At 44.1% G+C, this 18,063-nt stretch overlaps 2 protein-coding genes across 2 annotated transcripts in view; one reads left to right on the top strand and one right to left on the bottom strand.

The window, feature by feature from the left end:
• Window positions 1–18,063, top strand: part of STYXL2 (serine/threonine/tyrosine interacting like 2) — a 62,348-nt gene that overhangs the window by 21,937 nt on the left and 22,348 nt on the right. Inside the window, exons 3-5 of the mRNA XM_043450252.1 lie at window positions 1,730–1,824; window positions 9,832–10,063; window positions 13,759–13,976. Coding sequence (XP_043306187.1) covers window positions 1,730–1,824; window positions 9,832–10,063; window positions 13,759–13,976 — 545 coding nt within the window. The remainder of the gene's footprint in view (window positions 1–1,729; window positions 1,825–9,831; window positions 10,064–13,758; window positions 13,977–18,063) is intronic.
• On the bottom strand, window positions 11,259–13,261 carry DCTN5 (dynactin subunit 5). Its single transcript, XM_043449695.1, is given in 2 exon segments — window positions 11,259–12,943; window positions 12,945–13,261. Coding segments are annotated over 2 exon segments (729 nt in total). The 3' UTR covers window positions 11,259–12,531.

The following is an 18,063-nucleotide window of genomic DNA, read 5'->3' as shown; positions in this document are numbered from 1 at the left end:
TATCTCTTGACTTCCTACTTTTGCATTTCAGTCCCCTATGATGAAAAGGATATCACCTACAAGACCTTCTAGAACTAATACCAAAAAAGAAACATCACCAGGAAATTTCTAAACATTGCAAACTAAAAAAGACCCTATTGGTTTCCACAGAGAAAAAATAGGTCAATTATAAGGGTCAGGAAACATATTGACTTCAGACTTTTAAAATCAAAAAGATAAAGTACAAGTTTCCAGTTCTGGAAAAGATGGAAAACACACCCTCCATCCAGACTCTCCCATGGATTGCCCTTATAAAACCTGGACAGAAGGATACAGCAACTGTTTCAGGATTCTGAAAAGTAAATAATAGAAGGCAGATTGAGGAAGAAAACCAGAATCCAAAGTATCACCACATCAGCAGTAAGTGTATCGTACTTTCCTATGGAATACACAGTCTTCACTCAGGCAGTGTGACAGTGATGGCAGCAATAGCCTGCCTGCAATGCCTAAGAAATGAAATATTATTCAGCCATAAGAAGGAACAAACTATCGACTCTATTGTTATTATTATTATTCTATTATTGCAATAGATTAGATGGCTCAGATTCATTTTGCTAAGTGAAATAAACCATATCAAAAAGACTACTATATTATTACATTTATTTAACCTTCTGGAAAAGGCCACACTTAGGGACAGAAAACAGATTGGTGATTGCTGGGGGGTGAGGCACAGGGAGGGCTTGACTATAAACAAAGGAGGCATGATGAAGTTTTTGTGGGAAAATGTATCCATTAAGCCTTCTCACTTTTAAAAAGTCCTCTGTAGATATAAAGGAAAGGAAAGACTAAGTAAAAAAGACCTAAAGCTCACCATGACACCTAGAAAAGAGGAGAACCCATGAGGGAGGAGGGAGCCTACCACTATGCATGTATGTGTGTGCGCTCGGTCGTGTTCAACTCTTTGTGACCCCAGGGACTGTAGCCCACCAGGCTCCTCTGTCCATGGGCTTTTCTGGCCAAGAATACTGGAGTGGGTTGTCATCTTCTCCAGGGACCCACTACTATATGGTCCTAAGTCTTGTTTCTGCCCTTGACTCACCATATTCTTCAAAGATCCCTTTGGACACTTCTGCTGAATTCTTTCCAGAAAACTAACATTTACCTAAGTGACTCTATTGCATCCCTGGACTTAGGATGATTCTGGATTTCTTGTATTCAGAATCAGGACTGTGAAGTTTATCACATCTTCCCACTTCCCTTGGTGCTGTGCCAGCCCTTCATCAGCCCATGCCCTTTAAGCAGGCAGAAGATATGGGTGCATGGAGGGGGTGGTGGCAGCCTACCCAGCCCAACAATCCAGCAGAACCCTGGTGGAAGCACAGGTAGGGACATCCGATAGTAACGGTAACAGAGAAGCAGGGACAGGAAAAGAAAAAAGGGGCAGCAGTACATCCAAGGGTAGGAACACACAGAGAAAGTGAAGCCACATTGGTGTAAGTTCTCCCGTCTCTTGCCTCCACAACCCAGACTACCACATCATCAGATATCAAGGCATCAATTCTGGTTTAAAAATAAGTAGGTGAGTAAGCCATAGCATACCCAGGGTTCTGCATTCTTAAGAAAGCATTCCCTTTCTCTCTCATTGTTTTCCACTCATGGCTATAATCAGATCTAGGCTTCTTGTCTAAAAAGATTACCTTCCATTCAGATGCTCTCCTAAGTCATCTCACATGATACCCTCTTCTTTCAGGTACTCAATGGTCTCAGATGCAGAAACAGAAAGCATTTTCATGGATCCCATTCACCTCTCCTCAGCTGTTGCAGCTAAACGGATCATCAATGAAGGTGATGCCATCAGATGCCAGGTGGGAGGGTCCACGGGTCGTCTGGAGACCTTCAAAGGGGGCTCATTGGAAGATGTCATGTGGCTCTCACTTGATTCCCATCACATTAAGAGGAGCAGGTCCAAAGACGACAGCTCCTCCAACCCCTCCTCATCAACCTTCATGGGACAGAGTGGAAATTATAATGTCTCAGTGTGAACAGTTCTCTAGTAAATAGCCAGGGAGGTAACTCCAATCTCCTGCTGGGGCCTCTAATCCAGTTTTTCAGTTAAACTCAGGGGTCCTGGTTGTGCCAGAGATGCAGACCTGAGAGCCCCAAAAATGGCTGGTAGCATCCACAAAGTTCTGTTCAAAGGCATGCCTATATTTAAACCTGCATTTCCACCAGAGATTAAGGACAGTTTTCAAACTGACTTTTGAATGGGAAGGTGGTTAAAAAAAAGATGGAATGGCAAGAGATGTTAATATTTATGCAGGAAATTTTAGAGCAGAATCCATACCGTATTTCATTCAAGGATACTCACCCAGATTGGATGGAAATTTGGGCAATAATCTTTCACAATTTCATTCCTCTCCCTTCTCAGGGCTTTGCCTTTGGTGTCTCTCTCACTTCTGATGGGTATAGTGGGATAAGGCAGTCCTGTTAACGACATAGCACCCACCTGGCCTTGAGCCTGATCTGGCTTCCACAGCTGGTGGTCATGAGCACCCCTAGTGATGAGAGCAAACATCCCACTCCTTTTCCAAGTCACCCAGGTCTGCCTTGGGTCCTGGACGCTTTGGGTCTCTGAGGACATCTGGATCCCCTGTACACTTGGTGAGGAATGAGCTATTTCACCTGATGTTGCTTGTTGGTCTGGGAATCCCAGGAGACTCCACTTCTCAAATAACTACTTTTTTTCTGTTTTCTTTATTGCCCTTCCTGGGTTGCTATTACCTTGCTCCCAGTCAGGCCAAGGTGTGCATTTAAAATTTTCATTAATTTATTTTTGCCTGTGCTGGGTCCTTGTTGCTGCACCAGCTTTTCTCTAGCCGTGGCAAGTGGCGGATACTCTTCGTTGTAGTGTGAGGGCTTCTCACTGCAGTGGCTTCTCTTGTTGCAGAGCACAGGCTCTAGGGGGCACGGGCTTCAAAAGTTGCAGTTCCCTGCCTTTAGAGCACAGGCTTAACAGTTGCAGTCCATGAGCTTAGTTGCTCCACAGCAAATGGGATCTTCCTGGACCAGGGATCGAACCCATGTCTCCTGCATTGCCAGGAGAATTCTGTACCACTGAGCCACCAGAGAAGCCCTGGCCAAGGTGTCTTCACCCCAGTCTAGTTTTTTCTAAATTGCTCCCAGCACCCCTCTGACTCCGGAAGTTCTCTGTCCCTCGTGTGTGGTTCGGAACATCCCTAACACTCCATCCTGCACCATCCGCGCTCCGTGCTTCACTTTCTGCTCTACTCTCCAGGCTTTGTGTGTGAGTAAGAGTCCGGTTTTAGGGGGAGTGAGAAAACCATGTGCTCTCTTTGAAAGCTTCAGTATCAGGTCTATGGGATTCTAGGGACATTCAACATTTATACTGAGACCTGAAAATGAGCATTGCATTTTTTTTCAATCCTAGGTCATATCTAGGCATTAAGTCTAAGTTTCAGTCTGAGTGGCTGATGGGTGGCTGATGGGTGGTGGAAGAAGAAACAAAGAATAAATTACAGAAAAAAGGAAAATGTACCAAGTGATCTTTCAAAACATTGCCCTACTCAGTAATGACTAGAGAAGTAAAAATGGATGTGGAAGAACCTTCCAATTTCAGGAAAGTCTGCATATGCCACACATCTGAGAGAGTGCAGAGGAGAATTGGCTGGGCTTAACTGTCTTCTGAGGAAACTTCCAGGAGTAGAAATAAATGGGAGGAACTGATGTGGCTGAGATGTGGACTAGAAACCTAGGGAAAGTAGGAATTCCTGGTGTGGGTAAGGGATTGGGACATTTGTTTTAAACAGGAAGGGAAAGAAATCAAAACAATAACCTGCTATGTAAACAGCTGAGGAAGGCATAGCTGTATATTTTAATGAGGCAGTGGGGAGTCTTTTTCTCAGTGCAGTAAAAATATCTAAGTAGAAATCTTACTTCTACTTAGAAGTAAGGAAAGAGAGAGGCTTTTACATTTGCCATTTAAGACCCCAGGAGAGTCGAGAGTGGTGGAGAAAATAGGAACACTTCATCTATTTTTAAACAAAATAGAGCACTGGAATTGCAGAGGTTTCCTTCTGTCTGCTTTTGAAACAGATATCAAAGAACATTTAGAGCTGAGACCTGTGAATGGATGTGGGGGCCCATCAGGTGGTGCAGAAATGAGGGCGGAAAGGAAAGGGAAGCTTTAGGGAAATGAAGCACTCAGCCCTGGGCAGAACTCAGGACTCCTGGATCAACAGAACTTGAACAGCAAACCCAGCTTACAGACACCTGCTCATTCCATGAAGACCAAGGCCACATCTATTTGCCAAATGCGGCTGTACTTTCACCCACATTTCACCCATAGAGAAGAGGTGGTGCTGGCAAGAGGTTATGAACAACATGGAGGACATGCATTTCCTAATTACCTTCTTTTCCCTTCTCGTTAGTCACTAGACCATTCAGGGATGACCTAAATCAAATCTGTTATGATTATACAGTGGAAGTGAGAAATAGATTTAAGGGACTAGGTCTCATAGACAGAGTGCCTGATAAACTACAGACAGAGGTTCATGACATTACACAGGAGACAAGGATAAAGACCATCCCCAAGAAAAAGAAAGGCAAAAAGGCAAAATGGCTGTCTGAGGAGGCCTTACAAATAGCTGAAAAAAGAAGAGAAGCTGAAAGCAAAGGAGAAAAGGAAAGATAAACCCATCTGAATGCAGAGTTCCAAAGAATAGCAAGGAGAGATAAGAAAGCCTTCCTCAGTGATCAGTGCAAAGAAATAGAGGAAAACAATAGAATGGGAAAGACTAGAGATCTCTTCAAGAAAATTAGAGATACCAAGGAAACATTTTATGCAAAGATGGGCTCAATAAAGGACAGAAATCATAGGGACCTAACAGAAGCAGAAGATATTAAGAAGAGGTGGCAAGAACACACAGAAGAACTGTACAAAAAAGATCGTCACGAGCCAGATAACCATGATGGTGTGATCACTCACCTAGAGCCAGACATCCTGGAATTGGAAGTCAAGTGGGCCTTAGAAAGCATCACTATGAACAAAGCTAGTGGAGGTGATGGAATTCCAGCTGAGCTATTTCAAATTCTGAAATATGATGCTGTGAGTGCTGCACCCAATATGTCAGCAAATTTGGAAAACTCAGCAGTGGCCAAAGGACTGGAAAAGGTCAGTTTTCATTCTAATCCCAAAGAGAGGCAATGGCAAAGAATGCTCAAACTACCACAAAATTGCACTCATCTCATATGCTAGGAAAGGAATGCTCAAAATTCTACAAGCCAGGCTTCAACAGTATGTGAATTGTCAACTTCCAGATGTTCAAGCTGGATTTAGAAAAGGCAGAGGAACCAGAAATCAAATTGCCAACATCTGTTGGCTCATCAAAAAAGCAAGAGAGTTCTAGAAAAACAACTACTTCTGCTTTATTGACTATGCCAGAGCCTTTGACTGTGGATCACAACAAACTGTGGAAAATTCTTAAAGAGATGGGAATACCAGGCCACTTTACCTGACTCCTGACAAATCTGTATGCAGGTCAAGAAGCAACAGTTAGACCTGGACATGGAACAACAGACTGGCTCCAAATAGGAAAAGGAGTATGTCAAGGCTGTTTATTGTCACCCTGCTTATTTAACTTATATGCAGAGTACATCATGAGAAATGCTGGGCTGGATGAAGCACAAGTTGGAATCAAGATTGCCAGGAGAAATATCAATAACCTCAGATGTGCAGATGACACCACCCTTATGGCAGAAAGTGAAGAAGAACTAAAGAGCCTCTTGACAAAAGTGAACGAGGAGAGTGAAAAAGTTGGCTTAAAACTCAACATTCAGAAAACTAAGATCATGGCATCCGGTCCCATCACTTCATGGCAAATAGATGGGGAAACAGTGGAAACAGTGACAGACTTTATCTTTTTGAGCTCCAAAATCACTGCAGATGGTGACTGCAGCCATGAAATTAAAAGGTGCTTACTCCTTGGGAGAAAAATTATGACCAACCTAGATAGCATATTAAAAAGCAGAGACATTACTTTGCCAACAAATGTCCGTCTAGTCAAAGCTACGGATTTTCCAACAGTCATGTGTGGATGTGAGTTGGACTATAAAGAAAGCTGAGCACTGAAGACTTGATGCTTTTGAACTGTGGTGATGTGGAAGACTCTCAAGAGTCCCTTGGACTGCAAGGAGGTCCAACCAGTCCATCCTAAAGGAAATCCGTCCTGAATATTCATTAGAAGGACTGATGCTGAAGCTGAAACTCCAATACTTTGACCACCTGATGCAAAGAGCTGACTCATTGGAAAAGACCCTGATGCTGGGAAAGATTGAAGACAGGAGAAGGGGCTGACAGAGAATGAGATGGTTGGATGGCATCACTGACTCAATGGACATGAGTATGAGTAAACTCCGGGAGTTGGTGATGGACAGGGAGGCCTGGGGTGCTGCAGTCAATGGGGTCACAGAGTCGGACATGACTGAGTGACTGAACTGAACTGATACATTCTTAGAGAAATGAAAGATCTTACTTTCCTCCATATTTGCTAATTTGGAAGAAAATACATTGGAAGGAGAAGATGAAGTTTCACTCAAGAGGGAATTCATTTGAAATTTGAGCTTTTCTGGGTTGTTGTCAAACAAGTCCTGTATGCTGTTTTGTGACTGGCATTAGGGTTCATTGTAAAGTTTTCCCACTTGCCATAGAGCTGGGAGGTTGAGGCTCACAGGTGCCTACACTCTAGAGAGGGAGTTCAGTCAGTTCAGTCACTCAGTCATGTCTGACTCTGCGACTCCATGGAGTGCAGCACGCCAGGCCTCCCTGTCCATCACCAACACTCAGAGCTTGCTCAAACTCATGTCCATTGAGTCGGTGATGCCATCCAACCATCTCATCCTCTGTCAGCCCCTTCTCCTCCTGCCCCCAATCCCTCCCAGCATCAGGGTCTTTTCCAATGGGTCTGTTCTTCACATCAGATGGCCAAAGTACTGGAATTTCAGCTTCAGCATCAGTTGTTCCAATGAATATTCCGGACAGATTTCCTTTAGAATTGACTGGTTTGATCTCCTTGCAGTCCAAGGGACTCTCAAGAGTCTTCTCCAACACCACAGTTCAAAAGCATCAGTTCTTCCATGCTCAGCTTTCTTTACAGTCCAACTCTCACATCCATACATAACTACCAGAAAAACCATAGCTTTGACTATATGGACTTTGTGGGCAAAGTAATGGCTCCGCTTTTTAATATGCTGTCTAGGCTGGTCATAGCTTTTCTCCCAAGGAGTAAGCACCTTTTAATTTCATGGCTGCAGTCACCATCTGCAGTGATTTTGGAGCTCAAAAAGATAAAGTCTGTCACTGTTTCCACTGTTTCCCCATCTATTTGCCATGAAGTGATGGGACCGGATGCCATGATCTTAGTTTTCTGAATGTTGAGTTTTAAGCCAACTTTTTCACTCTCCTCGTTCACTTTTGTCAAGAGGCTCTTTAGTTCTTCTTCACTTTCTGCCATAAGGGTGGTGTCATCTGCACATCTGAGGTTATTGATATTTCTCCCGGCAATCTTGATTCCAACTTGTGCTTCATCCAGCCCAGCATTTCTCATGATGTACTCTGCATATAAGTTAAATAAGCAGGGTGACAATAAACAGCCTTGACATACTCCTTTTCCTATTTGGAGCCAGTCTGTTGTTCCATGTCCAGGTCTAACTGTTGCTTCTTGACCTGCATACAGATTTGTCAGGAGTCAGGTAAAGTGGCCTGGTATTCCCATCTCTTTAAGAATTTTCCACAGTTTGTTGTGATCCACAGTCAAAGGCTCTGGCATAGTCAATAAAGCAGAAGTAGTTGTTTTTCTAGAACTCTCTTGCTTTTTTGATGAGCCAACAGATGTTGGCAATTTGATTTCTGGTTCCTCTGCCTTTTCTAAATCCAGCTTGAACATCTGGAAGTTGACAATTCACATACTGCTGGAGCCTGGCTTGGAGAATTTTGAGCATTACTTTGCTAGGGTGTGAGATGAGTGCAATTGTGCGGTAGTTCAAACACTCTTTAGAATTGCCTTTCTTTGGGACTGGAATGAAGATCGACCTTTTCCTGTCCTGTGGCCATTGCAGAGCTTTCCAAATTTGCTGGCATATTGGGTGCAGCACTCACAGCATCATCTTTTAGGATTTGAAATAGCTCAGCTGGAATTCCATCACCTCCACTAGCTTTGTTCATAGTGATGCTTTCTAAGGCCCACTTGACTTCCAATTTCAGGATGTCTGGCTCTAGGTGAGTGATCACACTATCATGATTATCTGGGTCATGAAGATCTTTTTTGTACAGTTCTTCTGTGTGTTCTTGCCACCTCTTCTTAATATCTTCTGCTTCTGTTAGTTCCCTATGATTTCTGTCCTTTATTGAGCCCATCTTTGCATAAAATGTTTCCTTGGTATCTCTAATTTTCTTGAAAAGATCTCTAGTCTTTCCCATTCTATTGTTTTCCTCTATTTCTTTGCACTGATCACTGAGGAAGGCTTTCTTATCTCTCCTTGCTATTCTTTGGAACTCTGCATTCAGATGGGTATATCTTTCCTTTTCTCCTTTTCCTTTTGCTTCTCTTCTTTTCTCAGCTATTTGTAGGGCCTCCCCAGACAAGCATTTTGACTTTTGCATTTCTTTTTCTGGGGATGTATAATGTCACAAACTTCTGTCCATAGTTCTTGGGCACTCTATCAGATCTAATCCCTTGAGTCTATTTGTCAGTTCCACTGTAAGGGATTTGATTTAGGTCATACCTGAATGACCTAGTGGTTTTCCCTACTTTCTTTAATTTAAATTTAATTTGGCAATAAGGAATTCATGAATTTCATGATCTGAGCCACAGTCAGCTCCCAGTCTTTTTTTTTTTTTTTTTTTTTCTGATTGTATAGAGCTTTTCCATCTTCGGCTGCAAAGAACATAAGCAATCTGATTTTGGTATTGACCCTCTGGTGATGTCAATATGTAGTCTTCTCTTGTGTTGTTGGAAGACAGTGTTTGCTATGACCAGCATGTTCTCTTGGCAAGACTCTGTTAGCCTTTGCCCTGCTTCATTTTGTACTCCAAGGTGAAATTTGCCTGTTACTCCAGGTATCTCTTGACTTCCTACTTTTGCATTTCAGTCCCCTGTGATGAAAAGGACATCTTTTTTGGATATTAGCTCTAGAAGGTCTTGTAGCTCTTCATAGAACCATTCAAGTTCAGCTTCTTCATCGTTACTGGTTGGCGCATAGACTTGGATTAATGTGATATTGAGTGGTTTGTCTTGGAAATGAACAGAGATTATTCTGTCATTTTTGAGATTGCACCCAAGTTCTGCATTCAGACAATAAATGAAATAAGTGATCTAAAGGCATATTAAAACATGACATAGCATAAGTGACTGTTGAAAATTTACTTTTCCCAGAGTTATTTGCCCTCTGTACATAATGGAATCAAACTAATGGAATGAATTATGTTACTAAAGAATGTCATGTATTCATTTGGTAAATGATTCTAAGCATCTATTTTGTTTCACTATCAGTTTTACAGTATAAATTGGACACATACTAGCTACTTAAGGACCTTGGTCTAAGAAACTGTCAGCCAGTTTTATAGAAATATGGGAGGAAATGAGGGAAACTGATGTCCCTTTGCCCACCCCAGTACATCTATGCTACTGCTGATCCTTGTTAAGTCCTTCCTGGCAGATCAGATTCAGCCCAGACACAGAGTCCTGGCAGAAAATGGGCCAAGAGTAGATTCTCCCAAGGAGCAGGGAGGGTCATGGTGTTATTTCTGTTTGATGAGAATGCTGCTTCTCACCCTAGAACTCAAGCCACGTGGGGTCAGAGTTGAGGCAGAGTGTCCAGGCATGCTGGAGTCTGCCGAGCAGTTGCTGGTGGAGGACCTGTACAACCGTGTCCGGGAGAAGATGGATGACACCAGCCTGTACAACACTCCCTGCGTCCTGGACCTCCAGCGGGCCTTGGTCCAAGACCGCCAAGAGGCTCCCTGGAATGAGGTGGATGAGGTCTGGCCTAACATCTTCATAGCAGAGAAGTGAGTCTGATGGCTGGGTGGTCATAGCGTTTGTCCTACCTCTCTGGGTAGTGCCCAAGAGAGATGAAACTCCCCCAACTTGGACCGACAGCTCCAATACCTCCATCTAGCACATAGATGCTGCCTGAGCACTTTTCCAGCCCCCACCTTGGAGAAAGACCCAGCCCACCTACCTGCACACAGGGACTCCCAGGCAAAAATGCTGGTGTGATTGTTTATCCTCCAACCTCCTGACAGGGCTCACATTCACAGCCTTCCCTGCTGCCCCAGGTGCCCTCTCTGGGCCTCCCTACCTGCCCAGAGCCTTGCCAATAGCACACACCTCACTATTACCATCATTCCATGACATCTGTAACAACCATATAATGGGGCATTTGGAGCCATTGACAATATTGATTTTATGTGTATTTACTAATTTATGAAAATATCCACAATATATTAAGAGGATAGATAGGTTACAAAACCTGTATATACAATATGATACTAACTGACATAGTGTGTGTGTGTGTGCATGCACATGCACACTTTTGCATAGACAAATTAGAAACAAATGTGATAAAAATTTCATAATACTTCTAGCTAGGAGGTGGTTCTATAAGTGATTTTCATTTTTTTCTTTAGGTGTCTTTTGAATTGTATAGATATCCTACAGTAAACATTTGTTTTTATAATCAGAAAACAAAATGTTGTTTTTCAAAAGTTTATCAGTGGTTTCCAGAACAAAACCCCAAACAACTCACTCACATCTTATTCCTTCATCATGGTCTTGCCAGTACATAATTGGTAACAAAAGGCTGATTTGTGAAACCATTTTTGCTGATCTACTGGCTTCTTAATGAGATCTTTTCCCAATGTAAGGGAGGGAATTTGGGGCCCTGAGATCAGGCAATAGGGAAAATAGCTTTGGACATTGGGTCTTATACTCCAGCATGGTATAATATGTTGCCCAGAACCCAATTCGCAGAGCTGGGCACCAAGTCCCAAATGATTCCTAATTAGCTCCATAGACCCAGAAACATTCACTTTGTGATGAACAGAGACTCTGGGCATCTCCAGATATCCCCAGCTGAAGGCATCTGCTTCTTCTTGGGCAACCCTGTGTGCAGGAGCTCCTCAAACTAAGCTCCACGTATTCCGCTGCAGTAAAAAGAACTCTGAACTAGGAATCCCAAACTCCAGTTCTTTTTCTGTTTGGTTGTTTCATGTGTCACGCCTTTAATGTGACAAACATAAAAAATGATAAACCAGAAAGCAGTTTTACATTGAATTAGCAGAGGTGACTACATACAGTTCTTTTTGCAAACCCCAGACCAGATATTAAGTCAAGACAGCTGCTACTAGATCCTAACCTTTGAGGCTGAACTGTCCCATCCCATTCTCAGCAGCACTAGGGCAACCAGTAGCACTAGAGCATCAGGCAAGGCCAGCCTTCCCAGGCCTTCACTTCTAAGTCTTCATACTAGAGCAGAATGGGAAGGATTGTACCATTACCCAGAAGATAAGGACAGCACTGGCAACTCTGTCTGCTCCTCGGGACTCCATGCCCCCAGAATGATTTTAAGAGATCCCCATGTGCATGTGAGATTGGACCCAAGAATAGATATTTTGGTTTAAACTGTGAGATTTGTGGCACATGCAGGGTGGTTTGAATGGTTCCAGGCCAGACAGCAAGTGTCACAAATGCTACATCTCCAGTGAAATAAGGCATACACTGCTGCCCCTAAACACCACGAGACAAGAAGTGGCTGCCAGTCTAGTCCATCCACATGTGAGACTCAAACATGGGACCTGGCAAAAACAAAATCTGAATGCTAAGGGCCCCCCTTTTAATGAAAGCCAAGGCCCTAAAATAGAATGCTAGAAAGTCTTTAACTATTCTCCCCCAATTAAGATGATCAGGTCATTTTGGAAAGAAGAGAAATACTAACCACTCTCCCTTCAAGTTTTAGTAGCCAAGAGGAATCTGAGCTCTGAAAAGTGGCAAACACTTTTTTTTTGCAGATGACAAGCAGCTGTGGCAACTGGCCAGTTGCCTGAGCAGCAGGGAAGCCAACAGTGACCCCTGTGAACGGGGCTCACTGTGGCAGCTCATGGCCACAGGCTGCATACAACCTCCCCGCTGGGATAGAGTGCTCTGCTCCATCCGGCTGCCCGCAGGCCAAGGGGTGGGAGTGCTGGAAACAGAGGAGTCTATGCCCCCACATCATGGTACAGAGTGACGGTGAATAGATACGGTTTAAGCACAGCATTTGGAGACAACCCTCCAGTTGTTCTGTTATTAAAGTTTTAAGAGCTTAGAGCCTGGAAGGATTGAGAAATTCTAAAGAATGAAACAAACAAGCCAAAAAAAAAAAAAAGAGTGTGGGAGGTGTCAAAGACACAAGAGCTCTTTGTAGATGCTGTCTGATTCACTTTGTCCCCAAGTTCCTCTTAGAGTTCAATCGAATTCAAGACAGAAGGCAAAGACATTAGACCTGTGTCAAGGGCAAAAACTGCTGGTAGTCACTCTTGGTGATGTCAATCATCAGCTCCTGGGTACATTCTGGAAGCTCCCCTGAGAAGAGTCCTGGGCAGCCTGAGAAGATGGTGAATGGTGGGACCACAGTTTCTGGGGGTAACACTGTGTTGTCAAGAATTTTGCAATAGCCTTTCAACACACACTGGCGCCCAGTCACACAATTCTTGCCAATTTGAACATAAGAGTCAATATGAGCTGCGTTGGCCATGCAATCTTCCTCAGTAAAGATGTGGTCCCCAATATGTAAAGGAAAAAATGCAACGCCTTTGCTGAATTTCTTGAATGGTGGCCTTAGGACACTCCGACTTTTCACAACACAATGACGTCCAACTCTTACGTTTGCCAGATCCCCTCAGATAATAGTCGTTCATCACAATGGTCTTGCCATTGTTCTTGCCAATGTTCTGACTTCCACACAACACAGACTGGCGACTAACTTTGTTCTCACATGCTGTCTCAATGTACTCGGACTTGTAGATCGGTTCGCCCAACTCCAGGGCCACCAACTCCTCAGCACAGCTCTGGCTCCTGTCAAAGTCTGTCTGCCAGTCTTTCTGACTGGAACTCTGGCAACTTCCGGCTGCTCCGCCACTTCCGCTCTGGGCTGTCAGTGGTCCTGAACTCCAGTTCTTGTTCGGAGTCTTTTCTTCTGAACAAGTCCTAAAACATATTTGATTCATTTTTACAATCTTCAGATAGGAATAAGAATAGTTATTCTACTTCTTAAGTTTATTATTAGGAGAAATTAAAATAGCGCATATGAAAGCACTTTGAAAAATATAGCAGGCCACATCAGTGTGAAACATACTTAATTTTATAATTATTTTTGACTGCCACTTTTGCGTCTTGATAAATATCCATCCTGAAGGCGTGGAATTTTAGCCTAGAGCTCTCTGGGTCAATGGTTTCCTTGCACATCAGCCCTGTTCTCTTTCTCCTGTCCTCTCCTGCCCAGCTCTCTCTCCCTTCTCTCTCTTACTAGAGCTAGGTCACTGGTCCATTTTTATAACAATATTTGCAGTGAGCCCCAGACATACTGTGGAGCAGAGGAAGTGGTATTCACCCAGCTGGGCTCTCCTGACCCTGCTGAAGCAGGCTTCCAATATCAGTGGTAAGGTACCTTTCTAGTTCTGATGCTGGGAAAAAAAAAAAAAAATCCCTGCTTCTTTCTCTTTAGGAGTGTGGCTGTGAACAAGGGGAGGCTGAAGAGGCTGGGAATTACTCACATCCTGAATGCAGCTCATGGCACTGGTGTCTACACGGGGCCTGAATTCTACACTGGCCTGGAGATCCAGTACCTGGGTGTGGAGGTTGATGACTTTCCTGAGGTGAATATCTCCCAGCATTTCCGGAAGGCAGCCGAGTTCCTGGATGAAGCCCTGCTGACCTATAGAGGTGAGGGGGTCTGCTCACTCCAGGCTGCTGGAATTCCACAGTAGGAGGAGCAACATAAAGAATGTTAGGGAAAGCCTCCCGGTTATCTGCTGTCTGGAGGTCATCTATGTTAAGATGTTTGTTGTCTCATTCTAGGACAAGGGGAAAGGAATGGAGCAGTATTCATCTGATAAGTAACTATTGAGGGCCCAACATGGGCCAGGTGCTATTCTAGACATTGTGGTGAAAGATATGGACAAAGCTTCTGGCCTTTGATACTTACATTGTAGTGAAGGCAGAACAATATAAAAAGAAAAGAAAAAGAAAACTGTCAGATACCAGTCAGTGTAAGGCAGAGGTGACAACTGGGATGATGTGCTGGAGTGGCTGACACGCTCCTACAAGAGGGGCTGAGAAGGCGTCTCTGAAAAGGAAACATTTAAGTTGAGTGACAAGAAGGAACTCGCCATGGAAAAATTGGAAGAATATTTCTGGCAAGGGAAGTGTCAGTGCACAGATCCAAAGGTGGAATAAGATTTATGTGTTCAGGAATCACGAGGCGATTAGCCTGGTGGGTTAGATGGGTGAGTGAGGATGGCAGGGGCCCGTTGTGCAGGAAGTTGAGGGCCAGGGGAAGGGAGCTGAAAGGCACCTTGATCTGACCTACATTATGAGAAACGCATTCCTTGAGCTTTGGAGGCAAGACTGGCTGGGGAGATGAGAGTGGGAATGAGGCGAGCAGAGCTGGTGCTGCCACTGCTGTCCCAGTGGGATGATAGGAGACTGTCCACAGAGTTGATGGGCATCGGTCTCGTGAGGGTCTCAACAAGGAGAGACTGGAGTTTATGCAGTGCGGGTGAGTGGTAGGTTAGGATCTGGGGCCCAAAAATCCAGGCTGCAGTCAGTAGTTACGATGCTGTCTTTATACAAGGAATCACAGTTTTCTTACCTATAGAACAAATAGATCTAGTGCTCCTAAAATTACTGAGGATTAAAATTGCTAAAATGCATGTAAGAGCTCATTTACCACAGAATTGGACCAATAATAAATGTTTTAAAAGTTATAGCTATTACTATAATAAATATTAGTAATGATTCCTGGGAGGGACATTTCCTGTTATCACCAACTGGCCAGGAAGGGTAACTTTTAATGGAAATATACATATATACATACATACATACATACATATATATGTGTGTGTGTGTGCGTGTGTGTGTGTGTGTGTGTGTGTGTGTGTATAATGCAAGAGACACAGGTTTGATCCCTGGGTCAGGAATATCCCCTAGAGTAGGAAATAGCAACTTGTTCCAGTATTCTTGCCTTGAAAATTCCATGGACAGAGGAGCCTGGAGGGCTATAGTCCATGGGGTGGCAAACAGTTGGACATGACTGAGCACACACATACACCCACTTCATGGATCACAATCTTGTCGTGGTGAAGGGGCTTGCATGACCCAATGAGGCTATGAGCCATCCTGTGCGGGGCCGCCTAAGACTGATGAGTCACAGTGAAGACTTCTGACGAAACATGGTCCACTGGAGGAAGGAATGTAAATCACTCCAGTATTCCTGCCATGAGAACCCTATGAACTGTATGAAAAGGCATAAAGGTATGACACCAGAAGATGAGCCCCACAGGTCAGAATGTGTCCACCATGCTACTGGAGAAGACCAGAGGGCAATTACTAATAGCTCCAGAAAGAATGAAGCAGCTGAGTCAAAGTGGAAATGATGCTCAGTTGTGGATGTGTCTGGTGGTGAAAGTAAAGTCCGATGCTGTAAAGAACAATATTGCACAGGAACCTTGAATGTTGGGTCCATGAATCAAGGTAAATTGGATGTGGTCATGCAGGAGAGGATAAGAGTGAACATAGACATCGTAAGAATCAGTGAATTAAAATTGATTAGAACGGGCGAGTTTAACTCAGATGACCATTACATCTACTACTGTGGCCATAAATCCCTTAGAAGAGATGGAGTAGCCCTCATAGTCAACAGAAGAATCTGAAATGCAATACTTGGGTGCAATCTCAGATATCCAAAAATGACAGAATATGCAAAAACCTCAGATACGCAAAAACAGCAGAATGATCTCGGTTCATTTCCAAGGCAAAACATTCAACATCATAGTAATCCAATGTATGCCCCAAACACTAGTGCTGAAGAAGTTGAAGTTGACTAGTTCTATGAAAACCCACAAGACCTTCTAGAACACCAAAGGTCCTTTTCATCATAGGGGATTGGAATGCAAAAGTAGGAAGTCAAGAGATACCTGGAGCAACAGGCAAGTTTGGCCTTGGAGTACAAAATGAAGCGGAGCAAAGGCTAACAGAGTTTTATCAAGCAAATATCCTTTTCCAACAACACAAGAGACAACTATACATGTGGACATCACCATATAGCCAATTCTGAAATCAGACTGATTATATTCTTTCCAGCTAAAGATGAAGAACCCCTACCAACCAGCAAAAACAAGACCTGGGGCTGACTGTGGCTCAGATTATGAGTACCTTATTGCAAAAATCAGGCTTAAGTTGAAGAAAGTAGGGAAAATCATTAGGCTATTCAGTTATGACCCAAATAAAATCCCTTATACAGTGGAGGTGATGAATAGACTCAAGGGATTGAATTTGGTAGACACAGTGCCTGAAGGTTTGTGTCTGGATGAAGGTTTTTAACTTTGTATAGGAGGCAGTGACCAAAGCCATCGCCAAGAAAAAGGTATGCAAGAAGGCAAAGCAATTTTCTAAGGAGGTTTACAAATAGCTGAGGAAAGAAGAGAAGCAAAAAGTCTTCCCAGAGAAGGGGCGGGGGGGGAGAGAAAGGGAAAGATATACCCAATTAGTCACAGTTCCAGGGACCAGCAAGGAGAGCTCAGAAAGCCTTCTCAATGAACTATGCAAAGAAACAGAGGAAACGATATAATGGGAAAGGCTAGAGATCTCTTCAAGAAAACTGGAACTATCAAGGGAACATTTCATGCAAGGATGGGCACAAAAAAGGACAGAAAAAGAGGACTGAAGATGGCGGAGGAGTAGGTGGACGTGGATTACATCTCTCTCCACAGATACATCAGGAATACACCTTCAGATACAGAAGTGCATGCGGAACACCAGCTGAGAGCGGACAGGAGTACCTGACCAGCGGGAAAGAATATATAGAACCACGCAAAACTCGGTAGGATGAAGGAACGAGGGGGAAAAATAGGAGTGTTAGTAGAACTGGACCTGCCCTTGGTGGGTGGGGGAACTGAAGCAGGGGTCCAATCCCCACATCAGAGTAATTGTCTAAGTCAGAGGAGAAACATTTAAGTCTTAGAGTGAAACAGCTGATCCATGGCAGCCTAAGTGGAATGAGAATCAGACAGACCTTGCTGCAGTTATACATACCCCGGACAGGGATGAGGGTCCCCTGGGAAGCGCAGTGGCTGGGAGCTAGAGTTTAGGGAGTGTGGAGCGAGCCCAGGGCAAGGGCTGCTGTTGACTGCAGAGAGACAGATCGAGGGGAGGGGAGGGAGGAGATTGTGATGAGAAATGCCTGTGGAGGAAAGCCACGTGGCCATGGAAGCAAGGCGATACTGCTGAGTCACACGTAGGAAATGGAGCCATCACCATAGCCTCTCTCTCCCCACATGCCAGCATTGGCAGCTGAAGGATAGAGAGGCTGGCCCATCAAACGCCTGACGCACTGAACTGCAGAGTAGGACCTCACCCAGGTTGCTCCTTTAAGTGACTGATGTGTAGAACAAGAGTAGGACCCCCAGCCAGTGGGGTCCCTCTATGTGCCTGAATGGGCAGAGCTACAGAGAAAGACTGGCCAAAGAGGCCTTCTGATTTCCAGCTACAACAGGCTCAAAAAAAGACTCTGATAGAGTCATAACTCCTGCGGTGGAGGCAGTCCATGTCCCTGCACACTTTGCACCACCAGGCCAAGCAGCTGGGCCACCTTCACATTCAACTTTCACTAGGGCAGAGCTTCCATGGGCAAAAAAAAGTCTTGTGTCAATGCATGCAGGGTCGCTTCACTAGTGTCTGACTCTTTGTGACCCTGTGAACTGTGGCCTGCCAGGCATCTCTGTCAGGGAGGGGGGTTCTCCAGGCAAGAATA

The sequence above is a fragment of the Cervus canadensis genome, chromosome 2 (assembly GCF_019320065.1).
Source record: "Cervus canadensis isolate Bull #8, Minnesota chromosome 2, ASM1932006v1, whole genome shotgun sequence".
NCBI classification, from domain to species: domain Eukaryota; kingdom Metazoa; phylum Chordata; class Mammalia; order Artiodactyla; family Cervidae; genus Cervus; species Cervus canadensis.
This window is presented reverse-complemented; position numbering and strand designations above follow the sequence as displayed.